Source organism: Canis lupus (assembly GCF_048164855.1).
Source record: "Canis lupus baileyi chromosome 5 unlocalized genomic scaffold, mCanLup2.hap1 SUPER_5_unloc_1, whole genome shotgun sequence".
NCBI lineage: Eukaryota > Metazoa > Chordata > Mammalia > Carnivora > Canidae > Canis > Canis lupus.
In genome coordinates, this window is record NW_027326407.1 from 562155 (window position 1) to 589844 (window position 27690).

At 39.3% G+C, this 27690-nt stretch overlaps 2 protein-coding genes across 3 annotated transcripts in view; one reads left to right on the forward strand and one right to left on the reverse strand.

Moving 5' to 3' along the window:
* Window positions 1–8505, reverse strand: part of YME1L1 (YME1 like 1 ATPase) — a 43948-nt gene extending 35443 nt beyond the window's left edge. The window contains exon 1 of one of the 2 annotated variants that reach the window (XM_072818841.1): window positions 8224–8505. In XM_072818841.1, the coding sequence (XP_072674942.1) occupies window positions 8224–8256 (33 nt within the window). In that variant the 5' untranslated portion in view covers window positions 8257–8505. The remainder of the gene's footprint in view (window positions 1–8223) is intronic. The other variant, XM_072818840.1, reaches the window with a different exon arrangement.
* LOC140629400 (serine/threonine-protein kinase greatwall-like) lies at window positions 8500–25996 on the forward strand (the record flags this gene model as incomplete). Its single annotated transcript, XM_072818844.1, has 6 exons — window positions 8500–9637; window positions 12634–12771; window positions 20948–21087; window positions 21982–22070; window positions 25513–25619; window positions 25846–25996. Coding segments are annotated over exons 1-6 (811 nt in total), but the record flags the coding sequence as incomplete, so codon positions are not given.
* Between the last annotated feature and the right edge of the window lie 1694 nt (window positions 25997–27690).

Genomic DNA, 27690 nt, shown 5'->3' on the forward strand with positions numbered 1-27690 from the left:
CTGGGTGGCGCAGCGGTTTGGCGCCTGCCTTTGGCCCAGGGCGCGATCCTGGAGACCCAGGATCGAATCCCACGTCAGGCTCCCGGTGCATGGAGCCTGCTTCTCCCTCTGCCTGTGTCTCTGCCTCTCTCTCTCTCTCACTGTGTGCCTATCATAAAAAAAAAAAAAAAAAAAAAAACAATCCAATTCTATCACTAATTACCCAGTGTCATGCAGAACCTACAAGTTACAGGCTCAACCGCACAGGTCTGTTCCCATTTCAGATACCAGCCACAAGCCTCAAGCCATTCATATTTTTGATCTACCAGCTATAAATCAGGGTTTCCTACAATCTCCTCCCCAAGCTTGATAATTTGGTAGAACAGCTTACAGAGCTAAGGAATGTACTTTACATTTACTGGTCCATTATGAAAGACAGAAACAAACAGCCAAAGAAAAAATAGAAAAGAAAGGAAAAAAAAGAGGGAGGAAGGAACAGCCAGGTGGATAGGTACATAAGGTTACAGCCAGAGGAGTCCAAAACAAAAGATATGGAGTGTACCATCCTTCTGCATGGTGAATCTTTGGACTGTAGCTCACTGTTTAAAGAGTTTTTATAGAGATCAATCAATCCCAGGCCAGTCCTCCCCTCCCAAACGCTAGCAGGTTAGGGCTGAGAGTTCCCACATCTCATCACTAGGCCTTCCAGGTGACCAGCCCAGCCCTGAGGCTGTCCAAAGACCCTATCCTAAGTCACCTCATAAGCATAAATCCAGCTGTGATCCAAAGGGGTGCCTTAAGAATAAGATAATCCTGGGCACATGGGTGGCACAGTCAGTTGAGCATCTATCTGCCTTAGGCTCAGGTCATGATCTCAGGGTCCTGGGACTGAGCCCCACACTGGGCTCCGTGCTCAGCAGGGAGTCTGCTTCCTCTTCTCCCTCTGCCTCTCTCCCCATCCCCTCTCTCTAATTAATTAATTAATTAATTAATTAAAAAGAGAGTAAGATATTCCTACCACATAGGAATTCCAAGCGTTTTAGGAGCTTCATGACAATAGAAATGGGAACAAAGACCAAATATTTACTTTGTATTATATACCAACAGTTTCCCACTAAAATATAAGTTCGATGTGGCAAGGGATTTTTTTTCTATATTTTATTCTTTTTTTCTATATTTTATTTATCTAATAACAACTATGTATTTAAAGTAAAATTGTTAACAGAAAGAGTGTCCCTGGAAAAAGACAGATATAACTTTCTTGACATAAAGCCTCCTAGCCAACTTGTGAAAGAATATAAAAACAGCCACTACCAGGCCAGGAGATAGTCTAACCATGTCAGGAACAATAAATCAGTGGTAAAACTCCAAATTCAAGAGTGACACATATTCTTGAGTTATCTTTGCAGGATCTAAAATCCCTTTGAGTACTCAAGATACTGAACCACCTGGAGCCAGAGAACTGATGATACTATCCCTTGCTGGCCTTTGTGATTCTGACTTGGACTCAGTAACTTTAAGATGACTTTTGCCCCAATTCCATGATGTAGTCCCTACTGCACAAGCCTCACCATGAGTATGTATGAACCCTTACAATAAAACTTTTACAATTTGGTTATTCAGGGAGACACTAGTGGTCTTATTAGGAAAGATGCCTGGTGTTCTCCTTTACTTGTTTCAAGTAAGACCTTTCCTTTTCCTATTATTTGGCTTGCCTGTGTCTTTTGGCTTCAAGTTCAGGGAGACAAACCCAGTTTTCCATAACAAAAGGCTTTTACACAGTACTTATGTAGCTTCCATACTTTATATTTTTCTCTATTTAATTCATACTGTGTCCCAGTGCAACACTAATGCACACAGCAGATGCCAAATAAATACTTCTTGAATAAATGAAAGAATTAAATGGGTTCCTACCATATAGGTACATCTCATTTTATTGTTGCTTCACTTCATTGCACTTTGCAAACACTGCAATTTTTTTTTCTTTTTTCTTTTTTTTTTTTTTTATAAATTGAAGGTTTGTGGTAACTCTGCATCAAGCAAGTCTTCTGGCACCATTTTTCCAACAGGACTTGCTCACTTCGTGTCTCTTTGCCACATTTTGGTAATTCTCAGAATACTGCAAACTTTTTCATTATTATTATATTTCTTATGGTTGCCTAGGAATAGTGATCTTTGATGTTAATACTGCAATTGTTTTGGGATGCCACAAACCACACCTATGTAAGACACTGAGCTTAATCAATTTATTGTGTGTGTGTGTGTGTGTGTTTGTGTGTTGACTGCTCCTTCCTATCTCCCTCTCCTTAGGTCTCCCCATTCCGAGACACGACATTGAAATTAGGGCAATTAATAACCCTACAATGGCATCTAAGTGTTCAAGTGAAAGGAAGAGTCACACATCTCTCACTCTCAAAATCTAGACCTGATTAATTTTGATAAGGAAAGCATGTCGAAAGCCAAGATAGGCCTCTTATACTTTGCCAAGTTGTGCATGCAAAAGAAATGTTCCTGAAGGAAATGAAAATGCTGTTCTAATGAAGACACAAATGATCAAGAGCAAAATGGCCTTATTGCTGAAAGTTTTAGAGGTCTGGATAGACGATCAAACCAACCACAATATTCCCTTAAGCCAAAGCCTAATCCAGAGCAAGGCCCTAACTGTATTTAATTCTATGAAGGCTGAGAAAGGTAAGGAAGCTGCAGAAAAAAAGTCTGAAGCTAGCAGAGGTTGGTTCATAAGGTTTAAGAAGCCATCTCTCGGGCAGCCCTGGTGGCGCAGCGGTTTGGTGCTGCCTGCGGCCTGGGGTGTGATCCTGGGGACCTGGGATCGAGTCCCGCATCAGGCTCCCTGCATGGAGCCTGATTCTCCCTCTGCCTCTCTCTCTCTGTCTCAATAAATAAATAAGATCTTTAAAAAAAAAAAAAAAAAAAAAGAAGCCATCTCTCTAACATAAAAGTACAAGCTAAAGCAGCAAATACTGATGTAGAAGCTACAGCAAATTTCCAGGTCTAGAGAACACAGGTAACTAACAAAGGTGGCTACACGACACAGATTTTCAAAGTACAAGAAACAGCCTTCTATTCTAGGATGCCATCTAGGACTTTCACAGCTCGAGAGAAGAAATCAATGTCTGGCTTAAAAGCTTTGAAGGACAGGCTGACTCTCTTGTTAGGAGCTAATATAGCTGACTTTGAGTTGAAGCCAATGCTTATATCATTCTGAAAATCCTAGGCCCTTAAGAAGAGTACTAAACCTATGCTGCCTCTGCTCTACAAATGGAAAAACAAAGACTGTTTGACACAGTATCTATTTACAATATTTACTGAATACTCCAAGCCCCCTGTTAAGAGACCTACTGCTCATAAAAAAAAAAAAGAAGAAAAAAAGATTCCTTTCAAAATATTACTAATCATTGACAATGTACTGGTTACCCAAGAGCTCTGTTGGATGTGTACAACCAGATTAATGTTGCTTTCATGTCTGCTAACACAATATTCATTCTAGCCCATGGGGTCAGAAGGAATTTTGACTCTCAAGTCTAATTATTTAAGAAATACATTTTGTAAAGGCTACAGATGCCATAGTCTATGACTCCTCCTATGGATCTGGGCAAAGAAAATTGAAAACTTTCTGGAAGAGGATTCACAATTTTAGATGGCATTAAGAACATTTTCATAGGAAGAGGTCAAAATATCAACATTAACCAGGGTTTGGAAGAAACTGATTCCAAACCTCATGGTTGTCTTTGAGGGGTTAGAGGAAGTAACTGTAGATGTGGTGGAAACAGTAAGAAAATTAGAAGTGGACTCCAAAGATGTGAGTGAAGTGCTGCAATCTAATGAACATGGATGAGTTGCTTCTTATGGATAAGAAAGTGGTTTCTTGAGATAGAATCTACTCTTGGTGAAGATGCTGTGAAGATTGTTAAAATGACAACAAACAATTTAGAATATTACATAAACTTAGTTGATAAAAAAGCAGCAGTCCAATAATTAAAGAAGTTCTACTGTGGTCAAATGCTATCAAATAGCATTATATCTTACAGAGAAATCATTCATGAAAGGAAGAGTCCATCAATATAGCAAACTTCATTGTTGTCTTATTTTAAGAAATTGCTATGGCCACTACCCCACTATCCTAATCAGTCATTAGCCATCAATTGTGAGGCAAGACCCTCCACCAGCAAAAAGATTATGACTTGTTGAAAGCAAAGATGATGGGGGAGCCTCAGTGGCTCAGTCTCTTATGCGTCCAACTCTTGATTTCAGCTCAGGTCATGATCTCAGGGTCCTGAGATCAAGTCCTGTGTGGGGCTCTGCATTCAGCAAGGAGTCTGCTTGAGATTCTCTCCCTTTCCTTCTCCCTCTGCCCTTCCCTCTGTTGCGTGCATGTGTACTCTCTCTAAAAATAAATACATGTTTAAAAAAAACACACACACAGATAGCATCTTTCAGCAATACAATAAAGTATTTTTTAATTAGAGTATTACATTTTTAGACATATATTGTACACCTAAGGGACTATAGTATAGTGCAAACATAACTTTTACATGCACTGGGATATCTAAAAATTCATTTGATTAGTGCTACTGTAATACTTGCTTTACTGTAGTAGTCTTGAACCAAACCCACAGTATCTTCAAGGCATGCCTGTCTGCTAGGTTTTGTATTATGTGCATTTTACATTATCTCATTTAACACTTTTAACAGGCATGAACAATATTATTTACTTCCTATTTAATTGATGAAGACAAGAATTTAGATAGGTTCAGTGGCATGTTCAAAGTCACACTCTGCAAGTTAACAAGATTCTAACCAAGATCATCTGACTCTAGATTCCAGTTAGACTTCTTTTTTTTTTAAGATTTTATTTATTTATTCATGAGAGACAGAGAGAGAGAGGGAGAGAGAGAGAGAGGCAGAGACACAGGCAGAGGGAGAAGCAGGATCCATGCAGGGAGCCCGACGTGGGACTGGATCCCAGGTCTCCAGGATCACGCCCTCGGCTGAAGGTGGCGCTAAACTGCTGAGCCATTGGGGCTGCCCCCAGTTAGACTTTTCATCCCATAGTTACCGATACAGAAATAAATTCATTGTTATAAAATGAAAAAATTGTTAAACTAATGTAAAACTACATCTTTTTTAAAAAGTATGCATACACATATTTGTGAAGAGGTAAAATGTATGAGGAATATATTCTAAAATATGATGTCTGAGCAATGATATTATGGAGGATTTTTATTTTCTTATTTGTATTCTTCTTTTTGGATTTTTTGGCAATGAGCATGTATTATTTTTTAGTGTGAGAAAGAATAAGTTTTTTTTTAAAACTACAGGTATCTTTTAAGATTTTATTTATCTATTTGACAGAGAGAGCACACAAGCAGGCAGAGGGAAAGGGAGAAGCCTCCCCCACTGAACAGGGAGCCTGATGCAGAGCTTGACCTCAGGGCCCTAGACCCAACCCAAAGACAGATGCTTAACCGACTGAGCAACCCAGGAACCAACTTATTTTAAGATACATATTTTCTGCCTATTTCTCTGAAAAGCTTTCTTTCTTTTTTTTTTTTTTTTTTATTATTGGTGTTCAATTTACTAACATACAGAATAACACCCAGTGCCCGTCACCCATTCACTCCCACCCCCCGCCCTCCTCCCCTTCTACCACCCCTAGTTCGTTTCCCAGAGTTAGCAGTCTTTACGTTCTGTCTCCCTTTCTGATATTTCCCACACATGAAAAGCTTTCTTTCAATTAGTTATATCTCTTCTCATCCAAAAAAGGATTCAAATTACTAAAAGATGGTTTGATCTCTCCTCAATGAAAACGTTTGCCTTTGGTATCTTTCCTAATTTCACAGTTTAAATTCAAATGATTCTATTCAATCAACTAAGCAACCAGGAATTACAAATGCTTATCATCTTTCCAAGCATAAGGGTCCTATATGAGCCCAGTTAAGCCTACCTACAGCACACAAAATACCTTCAACATCTCTACAACATCACGTCCCACTAACCCTCCATCCAGCTGATGATAAATTCTACTAAAATTGAGTCTTAATATAAACTTCTTGAACTTCAGTTTTAAAAGGTTTACTTCTGTATTCAACAGGCCAGATTAGACTTCTTTTAAAATAACTGGTAGGGCTTCTCCAGGTGTAAATGAGCATGCAATAGGAAGTTACTCAAGAAAGAGGGCAGAAAGCTATCAACAAAAAGAGTGGAAGGAAAGGAACAAAAGCAGAAAAGGAATATGTTTTGTTTTGTAGAACCAACAGTTCCAACCAAGGAGACATGGTGTTTCACCTCAGAGGCCCATGGTAGGTGTGTCTCACCTGACAGCCCCTTATGTGAGCCAGAATGAGCTGGACTGGCCCTTAGGAACTGCACAGAAGTCCCTCTGAGCAGTCCTGCAGTTACCTTTAGCTCATTATGATACCAAGATCTCCTAGAGGCAGAGTTTTCCACCATTTTTTTTGAACATACAATGTACACACTAGCATGCTGAAATACTAGGCATGAGTAATTGAAATGAAGTGCCTTTATGAGCTCCCTCCCAACCTCCTAATACACTAAATAAAAGCTCCTTACACTAACCCCACACACACAGTGCTTTAAGAGTCATCTGTCTCCTTACTTGTAAGAAGTAATAAAGTTCCTTGTTTTCGACACTCCCTTGGGTTGTAGTAGCAAACCCTGACTCCAAGACTTTGGTTACATGGATACTGTCATCTTAGTAAATAGTATTTTCATGCATTCAGATTATCAAACCAGAAACATTTCTTTCCATCATCCCTCATATCCAAACCCTCATTAAATTCTATTCTTTGTACAAAACAAAGCAAACAAAAAAACCTAACTCATCCCCTTCTTTCCACAACCACTGCCTCCACTGTAGTGGTGCATTATCCCCTCCTGGATTACTGCAATAGCATCATTAAGTGAAAACTTAAGGGCAAGTGAAAACTCTTGCCCTTCTACAATCTCCACAGAAGCCAGAGTAAGTCTACTGACAATGTAAATCTGATCATGGCATTCTGTGCTTAAAAACATCCAATAGTTCCCAATACACTTAAAATCCAAAAAACCTTATAATAATTTTCTGTGTCATCTGCCTCAAGGCTTTTCCCCAACCTCATTTCTGTCATCACACATTTTCATCACTACATTCTAGCCAAACTGGTCTTATTTTTGTTCCTCCAATCAGCTAAGCCCTTCCCTATCTCAGGACCTCCAGATTATCCCCTCCATATCCCTGGGATACCTGTTCACTTCCTTTCACTCTTCACCTGGCTAACTTCTATTCAATTTTTCTTCACATCCATCAAGATTCCACATTTGTTTTGTCCACCTGGCAAGCACATTACTGATGTCCAATAATCATTTCATTTTCCATTACTCAGCCAATACTAGCAACAAGACAAAACAAAACACCCAGAGAGTGGGGGTTACACAAAGGAATGAAATTACGTGCTGAAATAACTGTTAAAAATTATTTTGAAATCTGAATGTGTTCAAAAACTGTTTATTTGCAAAACTGAGAACTTCAAAAAAAAAAAAAAAAGAGCTATCAAAATGTTGCCACCAAAAAGATTTTTAAATTAACCAAGGACGAAACACTGTCACAAGTGATTACTCCTGAAAGAGGACAATTAAAAACCCTGGGAATGATTTTTTTTCTGCCTTATATTTTGCTTTATGAAAACATGGGAAAGAGACTGAATAAAAATATCAACGCAAGCAGTCAGTAACTTAAAAATATATCCGTTTATTAGTCTTTTTCTGGCCGGAAAAAAAGAACAAAAGGATGAATTCGTAGTATTCAAATTATTACAATATGTTGGAGTTAAATTCCATTTAAAAGGGAAAGCTGGGTATCGGGGTCGTTATAGTAAAATCTCTGGAGGAGTGATAAGACGGGAAGAAAACATTATTCGCTCCGTTTACACGAGGCACAGGCGTTTCCATCCTCACTCTGCACCCCCACCCCAGATGGATTCTCTAGTAAAAATTCCACGCTATCAACTCGATAAACCAAGGTCTCCATCATAACCTGTATCCGCTCCACCGTCCGCCTTTTACTCTCAGCGTGGCCGCTGAGCCCTTCTCAACCCTAGGACTCGCTCTGGGTTGATCGCTTCCCTCCGAGGATCCCAAACGTAGAAAGAGCTTCTAAGAAACGCAAACGGCAAACAGCCGCGGTCAGGAGAGAAGGGGGAAAAAAAGGACGGATGCCAAACTCACCTGGGGCTGCACCGTACTGGACAGGGAAAACATCTCCTCCGGGCCCTCAGCGACCTCACCCGCCTGCCAAAAGCGCCCCTCTGTCCACGGCTCGGCGGGGAGGTGCTGAGCCCTTTTCTCCCCCTCTCCTCTAGCCCTTACTCTTCCTACTAACAGAAAATGGCCTCCCGAAAATGGCCTCCCCTTTTTACAGCTGCCGCAACGACAGACAATCTGCCCGGAAGGCAAGTATCCAATGCAACACTACTTCCGGGGCAGGTGGGCCGCACCACCAGGGGGCATGCGTCCGCCCGCCAGCTTTTCACCGACTGGCGCACGTACTATTGCCGCTGAGGTGCCGGGGCCCCCAAACTGCTTGATGCTCTCGTTGAACAGTACAAGTACCCGTCACCTAAGCTCTCTGGCCGGATTTTCTTAAGCAGGGACGGCATAGATTCTGTTAAATCTTTGAACATCTAACTTCTTAAATCTTCCGATATATAATATACTCCTTTTCCGACTCGCCCTTGAGGAACTGTCATAAAGGTACTATGAGGTACTATCATGTATCTTTGGCTACAATTTGGTGCTCTTTATCTTCCATACAATAAATCGAAAATTCTTCCTGTTGGTCCTAACCTGCTTCAGTCAGGCAAGTTACATCCTGTTACTACGTCAGATGACAGGGCCAGCCACGGGCTTCCTGCGTATCCAGTTTTTCCACATTCTGTGATTTCCACTGGCCAGACCGAACTGGCTTACGTTTCTCGCGAGGGTGCGAGGTCGCGAAGGAGTAAGAAAACAACAAAACAAAGCAAAAGCGAGATGAGGGCAGGGTCCCATCAACCTTGATTGAAGATCTGGAGAGACCTCAACGCTGCGATTGAGTTTCAAGTCCAAGTAGCCCCTTTTCCCTGCAGGCTAAAGACTGCCTGGGGGCCCCCCCCACCCCCCGCCATTATTACAAATGAAGTAATTGGGTCGCGGTCGCCCTCCTCGAAGAGTCTGTGGTTGGTTGGAGAATTTCCCAGCGTCCCCTCCCGCACCGCCATTGGGCGCTTCCGCGCCTACCAACGAGAGGTGATCGGAGGGGCGGGGCTGCGCGGGGCGGGGTCCGCGGCAACGCGGTCACGTCACGGTCGACGGGCTGCGTGGGCGGGGTCTTCTTACTTTGAACCCGGTTGGCGGGAGCTGTGGCTGGAAAGGGGTAGTGGCTGATGCTGCAGGCTTCCGTCTGGACTGGCTCACGATGGAGGCCACTGCGGGGAGCGAGACGGAGAGTGGCGGAGACACGGTTACAGCGGAGTGCGCGAACAGGATCCCGGTGCCAAGACCTCCCTCCATTGAGGAATTCACCATAGTAAAACCCATTAGCCGTGGCGCTTTTGGAAAGGTGTATCTCGGGCAGAAAGGCGGCAAGTTGTATGCTGTGAAGGTAAGGAGTTGGGGAGTAAGAAGAGGGATAGAGTTCCGATCTTCGGGCCTCCTTCCTGCCTCCTGAATTGGGCAGGCCCCAGGGCTCTAGGAGTCCTATAACCCTGTGAGGTGACTTCTTCCTTGGAGTGACGTGAGCGCCCGGAGGCTGGGTGTCTCGCCTCTGCCCCGCCCTTCTTTTCACACCGCCTCTGCTTAGGAGACACCAGGACTTCTGAGTCCTTTTTACCACCTTGACTTTTACCGGGATTGAGTTGGAAACATTAAATTTGAAACAATTTAAGACTAAACTAAAACATGTTAGAACATGTTACTCCTTTATCCTTGCAGCGGTATATACCTTTACAAAAGCATTTGAAGCTCTTCTGGCCGCTCTTGGTCCTCACCCATTCCCGTACTTTCAGAGGACTCTTTATTTCAGCACTGAGTGAGCATAAAAAGGGAAAGAAACCAGCAGTCTCACTGCTGATGTAGTTCCAACTTCCTATTGGACATTGGTATGTGAATAGCTACCCTATATCTTGAAGAACAATCATTGCTCTCCACCTACCGTCTTAAACAATGAATCTTCCTTCTCGCCATTTAATAAAATCACTTTCATCGCTGTCATTCAGGCTGGAAACTTGAGTCATTTTAACTTTCCACTACTTCATCTTTATAACCAAGGTCTCAACTAGTCCTGTCAATTCTGTCTCATACTCCTTTTTTTAATCCCTTCTATTCCATTCCCAAGTCTACCCAATTAGAGGGCTTCACTTTTCTCTTTCTTTTGCTTTTCTCTTCCTCCCTCCCTCCCTCTCTCCCTTCCTTTTTAAAAGTACACATCAGTCTTTAGTAAAGATTGGGTAGATATCACCACAATCCAATTTTAGAACATACCCATCACCCTAAAAACACCTCCTGCCTTTCTGCAGCACTTTCCCCTAGTCCCAGGTAACCAGCAATCTACTTTCTATAGGTTCGCCTTTTCTCTACATTCCATGTAAATGGTATCATACAATATATAGTCTTTTGCATCTGTTTTTGGGTTTGGTGGAGTTTGTTTGTTATCTGTTTTTGAGATTCATCACACCTGCCTTTCCATACCTCGTCTATTGGAATAGGCTCCTAACTAGGATCACTAATTTTTTCATCTGCTCTTTAGGCTGTGGCATGCAAGCTAAAGTCCAAACTCCTTAGAAAAGCAATCATAATAATAATAATAATGAAATAATGATACTAAACTTCTACTATAACTTCCACAAATCCTTTGTTCCAGCCACCCCAGACAATTGGCTAGTCCCTGAATACTGTGTATTATCTTGCCTCTGAGCTTGTGTTTAAGCTGGCTCCTCTTTAAGAGCTTCTCTTCCACCATTCTCTGCTCTTCTCCACCTGTGTTATTTGCATATTAAGATTCATCTTTGAGGGACTCCTGGGTGGCTCAGTGATTGAGCGCCTGCGCTTGGCTCAGGACATGATTCTGGGGTCCTGGGATTAAGTTCCACATGAGGCTCCCCATAGGGAGCTTGCTTCTCCTGCTGTCTATGTCTCTATCTCTGTGTGTGTGTGTCTGTCATGAATAAATAAATAAAATCTTAAAAAAAAAAAAAAAAGATTCATCTTGGTTCCTCTTCAAACTTTCCCTGACCTTTCTCAGACCCACCTCATTGAAATTAATCTTCCTCGCTTCATATGTTCCATCAATTTTTTGCATTTCCTTCTACTGTACTTCCTAATCAGTCATTATCAGTTGTTGAAATAAAGACACCAATTGATTTTTTTCAATGAGTATTTGTTGAGTATCCCTTTTGTGTACAGGGTCTAGGGTCCAGTGGTGAACAAAACAAACATGCCTTCACAGAGCTTTCAATATAGTGGAATCATAGGTGAAATCATGTTAGAGGCTGGCTTTGTTAATTTCTCTCATTTTTCTTATGGAAAGGATATAAGGCTGGAATTTATAGTGTATTTTTTTATAGTGTATTAATGATTTTATCAAATATTCTAATGAGTCTCTGGGAAAAAATATGCCTTTTAATCATCATGACAAGTGATCTCAATGTTACTGTTCAGTTTAGTGATCTAATTTCAGTGTGGATATTATATATAGTTTTGCTTTTGTGCCAATTACCTTGAAACTTGAAAAGGGTAATTTGCTATTTTCTGTAAGACAGTATTTGAGACTTAACTTTCAGTAGTTCTCTCAAGATTTTTTTTTCTAGGCAAACAAACTTCCCATATTATTATTCTTCCTCCTGATTCAGTTCTCACCCATCAAAGAATAGAAGTTTAAAAAAATTATTAGCCACTAATTATCTGTGCCTAGATTCCTGATTACCTGGGGGCTTATTAGGATCATTACTATCTTTTAACTTTGTTATAAGAATAATGAATGGAGGGGTGCCTGGGTGGCTCTGTGGTTGAGCCTCTGCCTTTGGCTCAGGGTGGGATCCTGGGATCCTGGATCAGTCCCGCATCGGGCTGCCTGTGGGGAGCCTGCTTCTCCCTCTGCCTGTGTCTCTGCCTCTCTCTTTCTCTGTGTCTCTCATGAATAAATAAATAAATAAATCTTTAAAGAAAAAAAAATAATGAGGGATCCCTGGGTGGCTCAGAAGTTTAGCACCTGCCTTCAGCCCAGGTCATGATCCCGGAGTCCCACATCAGGCTCCCTGCATGGAGCCTGCTTCTCCCTCTGCCTGTGTCTCTGCCTCTCTCTTTCTCTCTCTCTCTCTCTCTGTGTGTCTCTATGAATAGATAAACAAAATCTGAAAAAAAAAAGGGATGTGATTCTTTTGCCACTGGGTTCCAAAATAAGTAGTTCTCTTGAAAAAAGTTTAGTTTTGTTTCACCATATTAGCTGTTTTTCTGACAGTTTCTTTTTTTTTCTGACAGTTTCTTGATGGTAATAATAATGGTATCTATGTTTTTCATGGTTTTCACGAAGGCAACTCTGAAACCTGAGAACACTTTGTAATAAAAAATAAAATGAATGTATTGTTATGTTGTCTACCATAGGTTGTCAAAAAAGCAGATATGATCAACAAAAATATGACTCATCAGGTACAAGCTGAGAGGGATGCACTAGCACTAAGCAAAAGTCCTTTCATTGTCCATTTGTACTATTCACTACAGTCAGCAAACAATGTCTACTTGGTAAGTAACTGATTTTACGTTTTTTTCTTCTATTTAGCAGTCACTGAATTCAGTGCCTCAAGTTGACAAGGCGAGTGGGAGGCTGGCTGGCTTAGCCAGCAGCTTGATCTCAGGGTTCTGAATTCAAGCTCCATATTGGGTGTAGAGATTATTTTAAAATAAATCTTTAAGGGAATCCCTGGGTGGCTCAGCGGTTTCGCGCCTGCCTTTGGCCCAGAGCGCAATCCTGGAGTCCCGGGATCAAGTCCCACATCGGGCTCCCGGCATGGAGCCTGCTTTTCCCTCTGCCTGTGTCTCTGCCTCTCTCTCTCTCTCTCTATATATATATATGTGTCTATCATAAATAAATAAAAATAAATTTAAAAAATAAATAAATCTTTAAAAATATATATATGTGTGTGTGTGTGTGTGTGTGTGTATAAAGGCGCCTGAGTAGCTCAGTCAGTTAAGCATCTGCCTGCAGCTCAGGTCATGATCCCAGGGTCCTGGGATTGAGTCCTGCATCAAGCCTGCTTTTCCCTTCCCCTCTGCCTGCCACTCCCCCTGCTTGTTCATGCTCTTTCTCTGCCAGATAAATAAATAAAATCTTAAAAAAAGAAAAAGAATACAGTCTCTGGGTTAGAGTACTTGGGTTTGAATTCCAACTTTTCCACTTATTAGCTTCATAACTTTGGCCAAGTACCCTTACCTGTTGTATGAGTCAGGGTTCTCCAGAGAAAAAGAACTAATAGTGTGTGTGTGTGTGTGTGTGTGTAGAGGGTGGAGATTTAAGGAATTGTTCCATGTGATGGTCGGGGCTGGCAAGTGTGAAATCTGCAGGGTAAGCCAGCAGACTGCAGACTCAGGGAAGAGTTAATGTTGTAACTCAGGTCAAAAAGCAGTGTAGAGGCAGAATTCCTTCTTTTTGGGGTGAGTTGGGGGTGGGGAGTATGAAGGACAACACCTTAATCTTTTTTCTTTTAATGCTTTCAGCTGGCTGGTTGGGGTCTGCCCAGATTATGGAGGGTCATCAGCTTTACTCAAAGTCTACCTAAATGTTAATCTCATCTGAAACACAACTTCACAGCAACATTGAGGTTCATGTTTCACTAAATCTCAGTACTATGGCTTAGTCAAATTGATACATAAGATTAACTACCCACCTCAGTCTCCTCATCTGCAAAATGGAGATAATAATAATACCTCAGAGGTTGTTATGAAATTTTAATCAGTTAATATAAAGCATATTAAACAGTATCTGGCACATAGTACTAAAACCATTGGTAAGTAAAGGAATACTATATAAAGTTTGGTGTATAGTAAGGAAAGATACTGGGAAGTGATGGATTTTGGGTGCATGGACTTTGAGGGTTGCTTGCTTTTCTTTTTTCTTTTTTTTTTTTTTTAAAGATTTTATTTATTTATTCGTGAGAGACACACAGAGAGGCAGAGACATAGGTAGAGGGCATCCTAAGGGTTGCTCGCTTTTCATTTCTAATGAAGAATTTGAGGGAACAGGAATTGGTGAGGATATTTTGACTGCAAATTCTAGAGATCCTAACTTCTGAAATGGTTTGTGGATTAAATATTTGGTATCTCCAATGGCTTCTATTCAGCATGAACATAAATGGTTTTCTATGAATGAATGGATTTTAGGATGTAGATTTTATTTTATTTTATTTTTTATTTTTTTTACTGGAGTTCAATTTGCCAATAGGATGTAGATTTTAGACTCCAGATCAGTAGTTTACCAACAGAATGCTCATTCCTTTCATAATCTGATCTGAGTGGAATTCCTTTATCCTCAATATGCTAAAGCTCTCTTGTAAGTATGTGGAACATTATTGTGTGACACTTCAACTTTTTGCTATATTAAAAACTCGAAACTGAACAGAACATTATATCCAACTTTAAACTGTACACCTGAAAATTCAGGATAGATTATAAATATAGAGACGGGGCACCTGGGTGGCTCAGTGATAGAGCATCTGCCTTCGGCTCAGATCATGCTCTTGGGGTTCTGGGATCGAGTCCCACATCAAGCTCCGATGGGGAGCCCGCTACTCCCCTCTCTCTGTCTCTCAGGAATAAATAAATAAAATCTTTAAAAAGTAATAAAAATTAAAAATAAAAATAAATAAAAATAGAGACAAATCTAAAACTCTTTTGGCACCTGATGTTTAAATCCATTTCTAGTCTTTCAGTAAATCTGTGAGTAACTAACAGATTTAGGCTAACATTTATGTGGTTTCAAATATTTGATGGGAGGGCCAGAAAACTTTGGAGAGTACAGAGTTTTTCTAGGAGAGTGGTGGGCACCATTTTTACATTAGGACTAATTCAAGATCAATAAGTTTTTACAGAGTTTAAGTACAAGAAATGTGATCATATTATAAATGGTGTTCTACATATTTTTTTCCCACTTACTGGTGACCTCATCCTTTTTAATGGCTATGCAGAATCACATGGATTTATTTAGGAATTCCATAATTTTTATAACAAATGCCCTTCACTGAGGGGGGCACTTGATGGGATGAGCACTGGGTGTTATACTCTATGTTGGCAAATTGAATTCCAATAAAAAATTTTAAAATTTAAAAAAATTTAAAAATGAAAAAAAAAAAGAAAAAACAAATGCCCTATTGATGAGTTGGTTTGGGTTCTTTTACCAATCTAAACAACATTCCAAAATGAATACCTTAGCATGGTACCTAGTTGCAGTGACCTTCTCTGTGAGAGATAAAACCTGATAATGCTGTGGGGAGGGATTTTGGAGCAAAGATACAAATTTGTGTTGGAATTCACCCTCAAAGCAATATTAAAGACAGCCCCTTAGGAGACGCCTAGGTTTTAAGAAAGCCAGAGATGTGGGTCTACTTTATAGGGTGGTTCTCTATCTGAAAGAGTTGAAAACAATACAGAGCAGCAGTAGGAAGGTGAAAACCAAGTACTATAGGAATAATTGACTTTCCATCTTTTAAGCCTGTGGTGAACCACATATGGCCCACTGTTTCTGCACAGCCTGTAAGCTGAGAATAGTATTTGCATTTTTAAAATGTTGAAAAAATCAAAGGAAGAATATTTCATTATACATGAAAATTATATGAAATTTGAACTTCACTGAACAAGTATTTTATTGGAACACAATTGTATCCTTTTGTTTCCTTACTATCTGTTGTTGTGCTACATTACAAGAGTGAGGTATTTGCCCACAGATCATATGTCTTGCAAAGCATAAAATATTTACTGTTTGGCACCTTACAGGAAAAAAAAAAAAAAAAGGAAACATTGATACATTCCATTCCAGAGAAGGTAGAGGACTATTTAATCACACAGTGCATATGAAGCAGTATGTAGTAAAGGGATTAGAGAGCACCAGAAAGAATTAAAGGATTAAAAACAATATCCTATTAGTTTCAGGTGTAAATCATAGGGATTCCATATTTTTATACATTATGAAATGATCCCCACAATAAGTCTAGTTACCATCTGTCACCAAAGTTATTGCAACATCATTGACTGTATTTCCTATCCTGTACTTTTTATCCCTGTGACTTATGTATTTTATAACATTTTTTTTTAGAGGGGAGCAGAGCAGAGGGAGAGAGAGAATCTTAAGCAGGCTCTACACCCAGCACAGAGCCCAAGGTGGGACTCAATTTTACAACCCTGAGATCATGAGCTGAAATCAAGAGTTGGACACTTACCTGACTGAGCCAGCCAGGCGCCCCTATAACATTTTTATAGAAGGAGAAAAATGTATCATAAGTTCATGATGAAATTTCCAATTCAATGGGAAATTATCAAATTTTTACTTAACATCTTTGAAGAGTATATAACATATAAAAATATTCTGGAAAGGGCAGCCCCAGTGGCGCAGTGGTTTAGCCGCCTGCAGCCCAGGGTGTGATCCTGGAGACCCAGGATCGAGTCCCACGTCGGGCTCCCTGCATTGAGCCTGCTTCTCCCTCTGACTGTGTCTCTGCCTCTCTCTCTCTCTCTCTCTCTGTGAATGAATAAATAAAATCTTTGAAAAAAAAATTCTGAAAAAAAATGTATTCTTTTACCCTGACCATCTGGGTTCCTAATTACATAATTATTAATTTGCTTTAAGTTACAACATTATGTATATCTAATATTTTGAAAATAATGATATCAATATTTTTTTTGACACTAAAACAACCGGATTCAATTTAGGTTTTTTTGTTGTTGTTGTTGTTATTGTTGTTTTGCAGCTCCTTTTGTCCTTAGGATATACTATCAAAATTCTAGTTTTTTTTTTTTTTTTTTAAGATTTTATTTATTCATGAAAGACACAGAGAGGCAGAGATATAGGCAGAGGGAAAAGCAGGCTCCTCGAGGCAGCCCAATGTGGGACTTGATCCCAGGATGCCGGGACCACACCCCGAGCCAAAGGCAGATGCTCAACCGCTGAGCCACCCAGGCATCCCAAAATTCTAGTTTTTGAAGTCACTTGAAATAATTTTCTGCATGGTTATGAAACTAGAGTTAGTAGTGCGAGGGTCATTTGTTTCCCCTTTTTGTATCATAGATTTCTACGTAAAAGGAATCCATGAAAGTACTAGAAAGGGGTACCTGGGTCACTCAGTTGGTTAAATGTCTGCCTTTGGCTCAGGTCATGATCCCAGAGTCCTGGGATAGAGCCCCAAATGGAGCTCCCTAAGGAATCTGCTTATCCCTCTCTGTCTGCCCCTCCCCACCCACTCGTGCTCGCTCATGTGTACTCTCTCAAATAAATAAAATCTTTCAAAAAAAAAGTACTAGAACAAAACTGATGTGAATATTTTTATAATCATAAATTGGTGTAGGTCTTATTAAGAACAAAATTAAACATTTGACACAAAATAACCATTTATGTAGTCAAATATCAAGTTTGGAGAAAATATTCAGAGAAGACACATACAAGACCAAAAATAGAGGTACCTGGCTGGCTCAGTCAGTGGAGCATGTGACTCTTGATCTTGGGGTTATGGGTTCGAGGCCCACATTGGGTGTAGAGATTACTTAAAAGTAGAATTTTTTAAAATTTTATTTATTTATGAGAGACCCACAGAGAGAGGCAGAGACATAGGCAGAGGGAAAGGCAGGCTCCTTGCGGGGAGCCTGAAGGGGGGGTCTCAGTTCCAGGACCCTGGGATCATGTACTCAGCCACCCAGGGCCCCTTAAAAATAGAATCTTTAAAAAAAAGACCAAAAATAGTGTAAAGACCCTAAATCTCCCTGAAAGTCCTAAATCTTCTTGAAAATAAATAAGTCCACTTTTTCATAGAATGACAGATAAAAAGGATCAATAATTATTGTTGATGAGGATGTAAGAAAATAAACATTCTCATGAGCTCAAATACAGTATCTGTTTATTTATTTGCCTTCTACTGAATTATAAACTCTTTCAGTGCAGAGACATTTTATTCATACTTAAATTACCAGAGCTAGCACAGTGTGTAGCACAGATTTTGAGCTTAGTAAATGTTTTAATGATTGATCTCATCAGTGAACATTGACTAGCAGGGAAACTATTGACCTAAAGAGGAAAGAAAGGACTTAGTTTTATGAAGTTATTACGAGGCAGTGTTTTATACCTTAAAACTATATGAGTTTTATAGAATAATGACTACTGTATGTAGAGGAATAGTAGAGCTCTGCAACCACATAGCAATAGTGAATTCAAACAAGAATCATCTCTGGTCACACGATGCTAAGATCAGTGCTTGCACATTTGTTGGGAAGTAGCTTATTTACATACTCTAGAAGTATTTCCCCCCATTACTTATTAATTACCAAGGGATTAAAAAAGTGTTTCTTCAATGGAGACATATGGAAATCACGACCTTAACTAAGTGATCAAAGTTAACATCACCGGTAACGGAACATGCTGACATTAGGTGTCTCAACTGGTGGGAATCTCTAAGAAAAAGTCAACATTACTTATTTAGAATTCCTGCCAAAAATGCAAACCTGAATTGAGTAGTGAGGAAATAATCAGATGTCAGGAAAGACTGCCCCCCTCAAAAAAAAAGGCAAAAAACTGCCCTAGATTAAAGGAGCCTGAACAACCATGATAACTAAATCCCATGGGGGTCCTAGCTTGAGCAAGAGGGTGAGGGAAATTGCTGTTAAGGATATTTATTATTTTTTTAAAGATTTATTTATTTATTTATTCATGATAGAGAGAGAGAGAGGCAGAGGGAGAAGCAGGCTCCATGCAGGGAGCCTGATGCAGGACTTGATCCCAGGACTCCAGGATCCTGCCCTGGGCCAAAGGCAGGCGCCAAACCACTGAGCCACCCAGGGATGCCCTGTTAAGGACATTTATTTAGATCCTCAGAGAAGGGATCCCTGGGTGGTGCAGCGGTTTAGTGCCTGCCTTTGGCCCAGAGCGCGATCCCGGAGACCCAGGATCGAATCCCACGTCAGGCTCCCGGTGCATGGAGCCTGCTTCTCCCTCTGCCTGTGTCTCTGCCTCTCTCTCTCTCTCACTGTGTGCCTATCATAAATAAGTAAAATTAAAAAAAAATAAAAAATAAAAAAAATAGATGCTCAGAGAAATTTGAACACGGACTATAGATTATATTATTATATTAGTGTAAAATTCCTTAAATTTTATTTTTCCGTAGTAATGTAAAAATATCCTTGTTAGGACAGCCTGGGTGGCTCAGCGGTTTAGCGCTGCCTTCAGCCCAGGGCCTGATCCTGGAGACCCTGGATCGAGTCCCACGTCGGGCTCCCTGCATGGAGCCTGCTTCTCCCTCTGCCTGTGTTTCTGCCTTTCGCTCTGTGTTTCTCATGAATAAATAAATAAAATCTTTTTTTTAAAATTTTTATTTATTTATGATAGTCACAGAGAGAGAGAGAGAGAGGCAGAGACACAGGCAGAGAGAGAAGCAGGCTCCATGCAGGGAGCCCGACGTGGGACTCGATCCCGGGTCTCCAGGATCGCACCCTGGGCCAAAGGCAGGCGCCAAACCGCTGCGCCACCCAGGGATCCCAATAAATAAAATCTTTAAAAAAAAAATCCTTGTTAGAAGATACATGTTGAAAAATTTGGCGGTGACAGGTCATGACCTCTTCAACTTTATTCTCCAGTTATTTAGCAAAACCTTAAAAGCTGTAAATGTCAGTTGTTGATGTTGCCACATTTTTTTTTCTTTTTTTTTTAATTTATGATAGTCACACAGGGAGAGAGAGAGAGAGGCAGAGACATAGGCAGAGGGAAAAGCAGGCTCCATGCACCGGGAGCCTGACGTGGGATTCGATCCCGGGTCTCCAGGATCGTGCCCTGGGCCAAAGGCAGGCGCTAAACCACTGCGCCACCCAGGGATCCCCGGTTGCCACATTTTTAAAACCGTTTAGTCAGAATAAAAATACATGAATTTAAGATATTTATGTTAATATTTGTGTCTTTTGTTTATTATGTAACATAATTATGTTATTAACATTTATTTTATATTTCTACATGTGGAGAGGAAAAAAGCAAATGTGGCAAAATGCTCACAGTGGGTGAATCTAGATGAAAAATATATGGAAAAAAAAAGAAAAATATATGGGACTATTCTTATACTTTTTCTGTAAGTCTGAATTTTTGTTCAGATTAAACAGTTTAACTTCACTTTAAAAAATTATATGGCAGGACGCCTAGGTGGTTCAGCAGTTGAGCATCTGCCTTCAGCTCAGGGTGATTCCTGGGATCGAGTCCTACATCACGCTCCCGGCATGGAGCCTGATTCTCACTCTGCCTGTATCTCTGCCTCTCTCTCTCTCTGTATCTCTCATGAATAAATAAAATCTTAAAAAAAAAAAAAAAACTATATGGCAACATGAGCAAACTTGGTTATTTTTTTTTTTTTTAATTTTATTTATTTATGATAGTCACACAGAGAGAGCGAGAGAGAGAGAGAGAGGCAGAGACATAGGCAGAGGGAGAAGCAGGCTCCATGCACCGGGAGCCCGACGTGGGATTCGATCCCGGGTCTCCAGGATCGCGCCCTGGGCCAAAGGCAGGCGCCAAACCGCTGCGCCACCCAGGGATCCCCAAACTTGGTTATTAATATGTAGTGATATCAAGAAAATGTGTCTGTTGCAGAACCATGCTAAAAATGTATAATTGTAACACTCAACTAATGTTTTTAAAGTAATAATGTTGTTTTTATTTTGTGACATATATATTCCTTTTTGATAGGTAATGGAATATCTTATTGGTGGAGATGTCAAGTCTCTCCTACATATATATGGTTACTTTGATGAAGAGATGGCTGTGAAATATATTTCTGAAGTAGCCTTGGCTCTGGACTATCTTCACAGACATGGAATCATCCACAGGTAAAGTTCTACAAACTATTCCTTAAAAGTGGAAGTAATCAAATTATGTATTAGATATTTGAGTTGGAAATATTTGCATAACCATGTGCCCATGTATCCAGGTTATCTAAAGTTTGGGAGTAACTTGTGTGAGTTTAGAAGATAGAATTTCTTCTAATGAGGGCTTAGTTGGTTAACCATCTGCCTTAAGCTCAGGTCATGATCCCAGAGTGCTGGGATCAAGCCCCACATTGGGCTCCCTGCTCAACAGAGAGTCTGCTTCTCCCTCTGCCCCTCCCCCAGCTCAGGTTCTCTCTTTCTCTCTCTCTCATCAATAATGTCTTTTAAAAAAATAAATAAAAGCACTAAATTAAAAAAAAAAAATAGAAACTCCATCAACTCTTCTTTCATCTCCTCCCCTCCCTGTGTTTTAAATATGTTGCTTTGAGCATGGGTACACCATTTTGTTGTGAAGAATTTTCCCACTCTGCTACTGTCATACAAAAGTGCTGTATTTTATAATTCTAACTTACAATGTTTCACTCTGCAACTAAAGTCATGTTCTAAGTGGCTCTTCTCTCTTAAAGTTTAGTCTTACCCTCCTTGAAAGAGGTAAATATGATTTTGACTTGGCCTGAGGTTTATTTGTTTTAATAGGCTATCTAATAAATAATGCCAAAGATAATCTAGTATTAAATCGGTTCACTTTCTTGTAGGTTCAGATATACAGAAGATTATTTACAGAGAGTGTTTTTTTTTTTTTTTTGTACTTTCAGAGCCAGTGATAAGTGTCTTATTTTAGAGAAAATAAATAGGGTTTGATTCTGCTGCAACTTTCTGGGTATTTCCTTGCTATTTCTAACATTACCACTAGCTCTTTTTTAATTATCTGCTATTTGTCTTTTCTATGTGCAGGGATTTGAAACCAGACAATATGCTTATTTCAAATGAAGGTCATATTAAACTAACAGATTTTGGGCTTTCCAAAATTACTTTGAATAGAGGTAAGGAAAATAGCAGGTTAGTACCTTTTTAAAAACCCAACAACTACATGCTATTAACTTACATTATTTTGTTAGCTTATAGTGGCTAAAATTTGATGATTATTTGTTCCAAAGAAAGACTAGAAAAGCATAATGGTATTAAAAATAAATATGAGGGATGCCTGGGTTGCTCAGTGGTTGAGGATTTGCCTTCAGCTTAGGTCATGATTCCGAGGTCCCGCATTGGGCTCCCTGCAGGGAGACTGTTTCTCCCTCTCCCTGTGTTTTTCTGCCTCTCTTTTTTTGTCTCTCATGAATAAATAAATACAATCTTTAAAAATTAAATACATAAAGATGAGAATGGGAATAATTGTTCCTAAATCCTCAAAGGCACTCAAAAATCTTTGAATCTTCAAAGAGGAACTCAGAATTTCTGTTCTCCTGACTTTTTGTCTCTATTGAAACTGATTTGAACAATTAAACATTGGTAAAATGAAAAAAATAAATAAATAAATAAAATAAACATTGGTAAAATGACTAAAATACCTATAACATGATGAACCATAATGCCTACAGAACTTATTCACACAGACAAGATCACCACAAAGACCTTGATAAAAGACAAACTGAACACAATTCAGACACTTGTTTTGGAAGTATGTTAATTTCACTACTAGTGATGAAAGTAATGCTAATTTACAAAATAGCAAATGAATCACACTATTAAGCTAGGCAAAAAAAAGAGAACTGAAGATCTAAAGTTAATGAGGCTGCAAAAGCACAGTTAGTTTTTCTAGAAACACTATAGATTATTAGCACAGTGCTTTCCAACAGATATCTATCAATGTGTTTTAAGAAACAAAAAAGTTGGGCAGCCTGGGTGGCTCAGCGGTTTAGCGCCTGCCTTTGGCCCAGGGTGTGATCCGGGAGTCCCGGGATCGAGTCCCACATCGGGCTCCTTGCATGGAGCCTGCTTCTCCCTCTGCCTGTGTCTCTGCCTCTCTGTCTCTTTCTCTCTCTGTCTTTCTTGTCTCATGAATAAATAAACAAAATCTTTATTAAAAATTTAAAAAAAAGAAACAAAAAAGTTTAATTCTTTTTGACCTAGTCTGTCTTGGAATTTATTCTAAGGAAACTGTTCAAGAGAAGAAAATGAATGAATAAAACTTTGTAGCACCTTTGTTTCTTATAAGGAGAAACTAGAAATTACTTATGTTTATTTATTTATTTTTTAAACATTTTATTTATTTATTCATAGACACAGAGAGACAGAGGCAGAGACACAGGCAGAGGGAGAAGCAGGCTCCATGCCGGGAGCCCGACCTGGGACTCGATCCCGGGTCTCTAGGATCACACCCCAGGCTGCAGGCGGCGCCAAACCGCTGCGCCACCAGGGCTGCCCCTACTTACGTTTATCATAGAAACATGAATACCTGTGAGCTTATCAATTTGGTAACCTAGGGATCCCTGGGTGGCGCAGCGGTTTGGCGCCTGCCTTTGGCCCAGGGCGCGATCCTGGAGACCCGGGATCGAATCCCACGTCAGGCTCCCGGTGCATGGAGCCTGCTTCTCCCTCTGCCTATGTCTCTGCCTCTCTCTCTCTCTGTGACTATCATAAATAAATTAAAAAATTAAAAATTTGGTAACCTATTGTGTTACCTATTAAAATGATAGCATTTAGAAGTAAATGAACAGTAGAGCACAAAATTGGGCTTACCATGGGATTGTAATTTTTTTTTGGGGGGGGGGATTTTAATTTTTTAAAAAGAAATACAGGTCTATCAATCTTAAACTGCAAGTACAAATTTCAAAAAGTTTTGAATACCTAAGGATTTTCATTTAATTTGATAAAATCTGACCTGAGCTGATGTGAGGTATTTATGATTTTTATTAATCCCATTTCACATAACTACTCAGATGCTTCACAGCAGTAATAATAATATTTGAGTACAGGTGGCTAGATGAGAAGCCACTAAGGATGTTCCTTACTATACAGTACACTGGATATTTACCCAAAGAAAACAAAAATACTAATTCAAAAAGATATTGTGCATTCTTATGTTAATTGCAGCAGTGTTTCCAATAGCCAAGATAGGGAAGCAATCCAAGTGTCCATCATTAGATGAATGGATAAAGAAGATGTAGTGCAGGGATGCCTGGGTGTCTCAGTGGTTGAGCATCTGCCTTCGGCTCAGGTCCTGATCCCGGGTCTGAGGGTCGAATCCTGCATCAGGCTCCCTGAGAGGAACTCACTTCTCCCTCTGCCTATGTCTCTGCTTCTCTCTCTGTGTCTCTCATGAATAAATAAATAAAATCTTAAAAAAAAAAAAAAAAAGAAGATGTGGTATACACACACACAATACAATAGTACTCAGCCATAAAAGAAGAATGAGGTCTTGCCATTTGTGACAACATGGATGGACCTAGACAGGATTATGCTAAATGAAATAAGTTAGACAGAAAGAGAAGTACTTATGATTTCACTTATATATGGAATCTAAAAAAACAAAGCAGAGACAAGACCCATTAATACAGAGAACAAACTGATAAATGTTGGGGAGAAAGGGCAAAAGGGTAAAAAATGGGTGAAAGGGGGTGGAAGACACAGGCTTCTAGTTATGAAATGAATAAATTATGGGTATGAAAAGTACAGGATAACAAATACAGACAAAGGGATCTATGTACCCAATGAAATGTAGGGCTCTAACTCATGACCCTGAGATCAGGGAGTCACATGCTCTACCGACTGAACCAGCCAGGCACCTACCATTTTTGGTATCTAAAGTACTGTGTTCCTTAGAACTCACATATAATGTAGTGAACATTGAATTATTTTACAATGTTATGCCCTGAAACTGATAAAAATTCTGCATAAATTTCTATCTTGACCTATTGAAATTTAATTTATATTCCTAATATTCCTTTCTTAATATTTCTTACCACATCCTTTTCTAGTATTTGATTTACCAAGAATTATTTTGTTGCCAGTGGGGTAATATTCTTGTTTAGTGACTACTCCCTAATTTGGGTCATTACATTGTGTTCTATTCATTTTAGAGCAAGACTGTTCTATGAAAGTTTAACAATTTCAATCACTTGCTTTTTTTTAATAGGGAAATATTTATTTATTTGACCCTTTTAATCCATTTCTCCTATCCCCCACCCGTTTCTGGCATCCACCAATCTGTTCTTTATACCTGGGAGCTTATTTTTGTTTTGTTTTTTAAGATTCTATATATAATAGGAGTCATACAGTATTTGTATTTCTCTGTCAGCTTGGTTGTATATGTTTACTCTGTCATGTGGTGGCTTCTCTGGATATGTTCATCTTACACGAGCTAGTGTTAAAGATAATGTTAATAATGTGGAAAAGGAGACAAAGTTTAGAACAGATGATTATTGCCTAGTAAGTCAACGGCATTGAAGTTTTTAAAGAATTTCATATATTTCTTTCCATACATAGATATCAATATGATGGATATCCTTACAACACCGTCAATGGCTAAACCTAGACAAGATTATTCAAGAACCCCAGGACAAGTGTTATCTCTCATCAGCTCTTTAAGATTTGTAAGTATTTGATTAGAAAAAACTCACATAACATGCCCTTTCATGATTGCCACTTAAAATTTTCAAACTTGTTTAAAATAAATTTAAATTTAAATATCAAAAAATAAATAAATAAATTTAAATATCAAGGATGTTGAGTTACTTTAACATTATCTACTTAAATGGTTGGTATTTAGGTGGTATTTTTGTAGAGTTAAATCATAGCATTTGTTTTTTTCTTTCATAGTACACACCAGCTGCAGAAAAAGACAAAGACTCTGCAAATATTCTTTCAACCCATGTATTTGAAACATCACAGCTTTCTCAAGGACTAATTTGTCCCATGTCTGTAGATCACAGGGATACCACTCCTTATTCTAGCAAACTACTACACTCATGTGAGTATAAAAGAAATGATAGTTTATTCCATTAAGTGTGTCTTTTGAGAAACAAAATATTTTTGAATTTTTTAATTTCTAATGTAGGTTTGAAAGCCAATACTTGAACAGTCTGTGGCATTCCTACATTTCCTAATGTAAATGCCATTTCTGACACAGATTGCTGCAGATCTTTTTTTTTTTTTTTTTTTTATAAAATTTTTATTTTAAGTAGTCTCTACACCCAACATAGGGCTGGAAATTACAACCCTAAGATCAAGAGTCACATGCTCTACTGACTGAACCAGCCAGGCTCCCCAGTTGCAGTTCTGTAAGTCAACAGAGTAAAATATCTAGCTAATGAGATATGCTTCAATTAGCTTGGTATTAGAATGATCATTGGATAAATTTCACTGTACTGGGTCTATGGAAGATTTATATAGAGAAGATATAGTACCTATAATATTTTGTGTCTTTATAAAATTATTTCCAAAAGATTTTGAAATAAAATAGCTGAAGTAAAAATATAATTTTTTATTAGCATACGATAAAAAAACAAAAGTAGTAGAGGAAGAGAATGGGACATTTGTATAGCACTTCACCTTTTATAAGTCAGCAAGGGTGGATGGTTTCTTAAAAAAGATTTTATTTGTTTATTTGAGAGAGAGAGAATGCATGTAAGCATGAGTAGGGTAGGGGCAGAGGGAGACCCAGACTCCCTCCTGAGCAGGGAGCCAGACATAGGACTTGATCCTGGGATTTCAGGATCATGACCTGAGCTGAAGGCAGACGCTTAACTGACTGAGCTACCCAGGTGCCCAGAAATGTGGATGATTTAGTTCTCTTCAGTCATGTTCTTTGTCTTAAGAATGTGAATAATGACGCTTTAAAGAACAATTAGTTAACATGTTTTCATAGACGTTAACCTCATTTTGAATTTGGTCCTCAAATCTGTACATGTCCAGGATATCTCACTTAGAAATGAGAAACCTAATGTTTGAAAACGTTTAGTTTCACACTAGTAATGGGTAAGCCAAGTCCTGATTGCAAATAAAATTTTCTGTCCATTGACCCTTTCTTCCACAGTCACTGAGTCTTATTTCTTCTGTCAAAATCACTTCTATGGAAAACTAAGTGGCTGAAAAATGTATATAGCTTTGATAAATACAAAACTACTAAAATACAGAATATGCAGATGTTACTACAGCCTTATTCTTAAATGAAAGTACATGCATCTTCCTGAGTTGTTTTCTTCATCTAGTCAGAAGTAGATCAGGGCAAGGCACCCTGCTGGTCACTATGTGGCTATTAAGATGAATGAGAGCAGTCCTTGCCTCAGAAGAACTTGTAATTCTGTGTTGACTACATGTGTAAAAGGATTAACAATAGCTCCTCTAAAATCATAAGAAGGATACTGTGATACAACACAGACAGTGTTAAATGCTAATTGAGAAAATCAGGAATGTTTCTCAGTAAAGACACAGCAATAACTCCAAATGTATTAGAAAAGAGAATTTCAGGGATGTCTGGGTGGCTCAGCGGTTTAGCGTCTGCCTTCAGCTCAGGGTGTGATCTCGGAGTCTGGGATTGAGTCCCACATCGGGCTCTTCTTGTGGAGAGCCTGCTTCTCCCTCTGCCTGTGTCTCTCCCTCTCTCTCTGTCTGTCATGAATAAATAAATAAAATCTTAAAAAAAAAAAAAAAAGCATTTCAGAT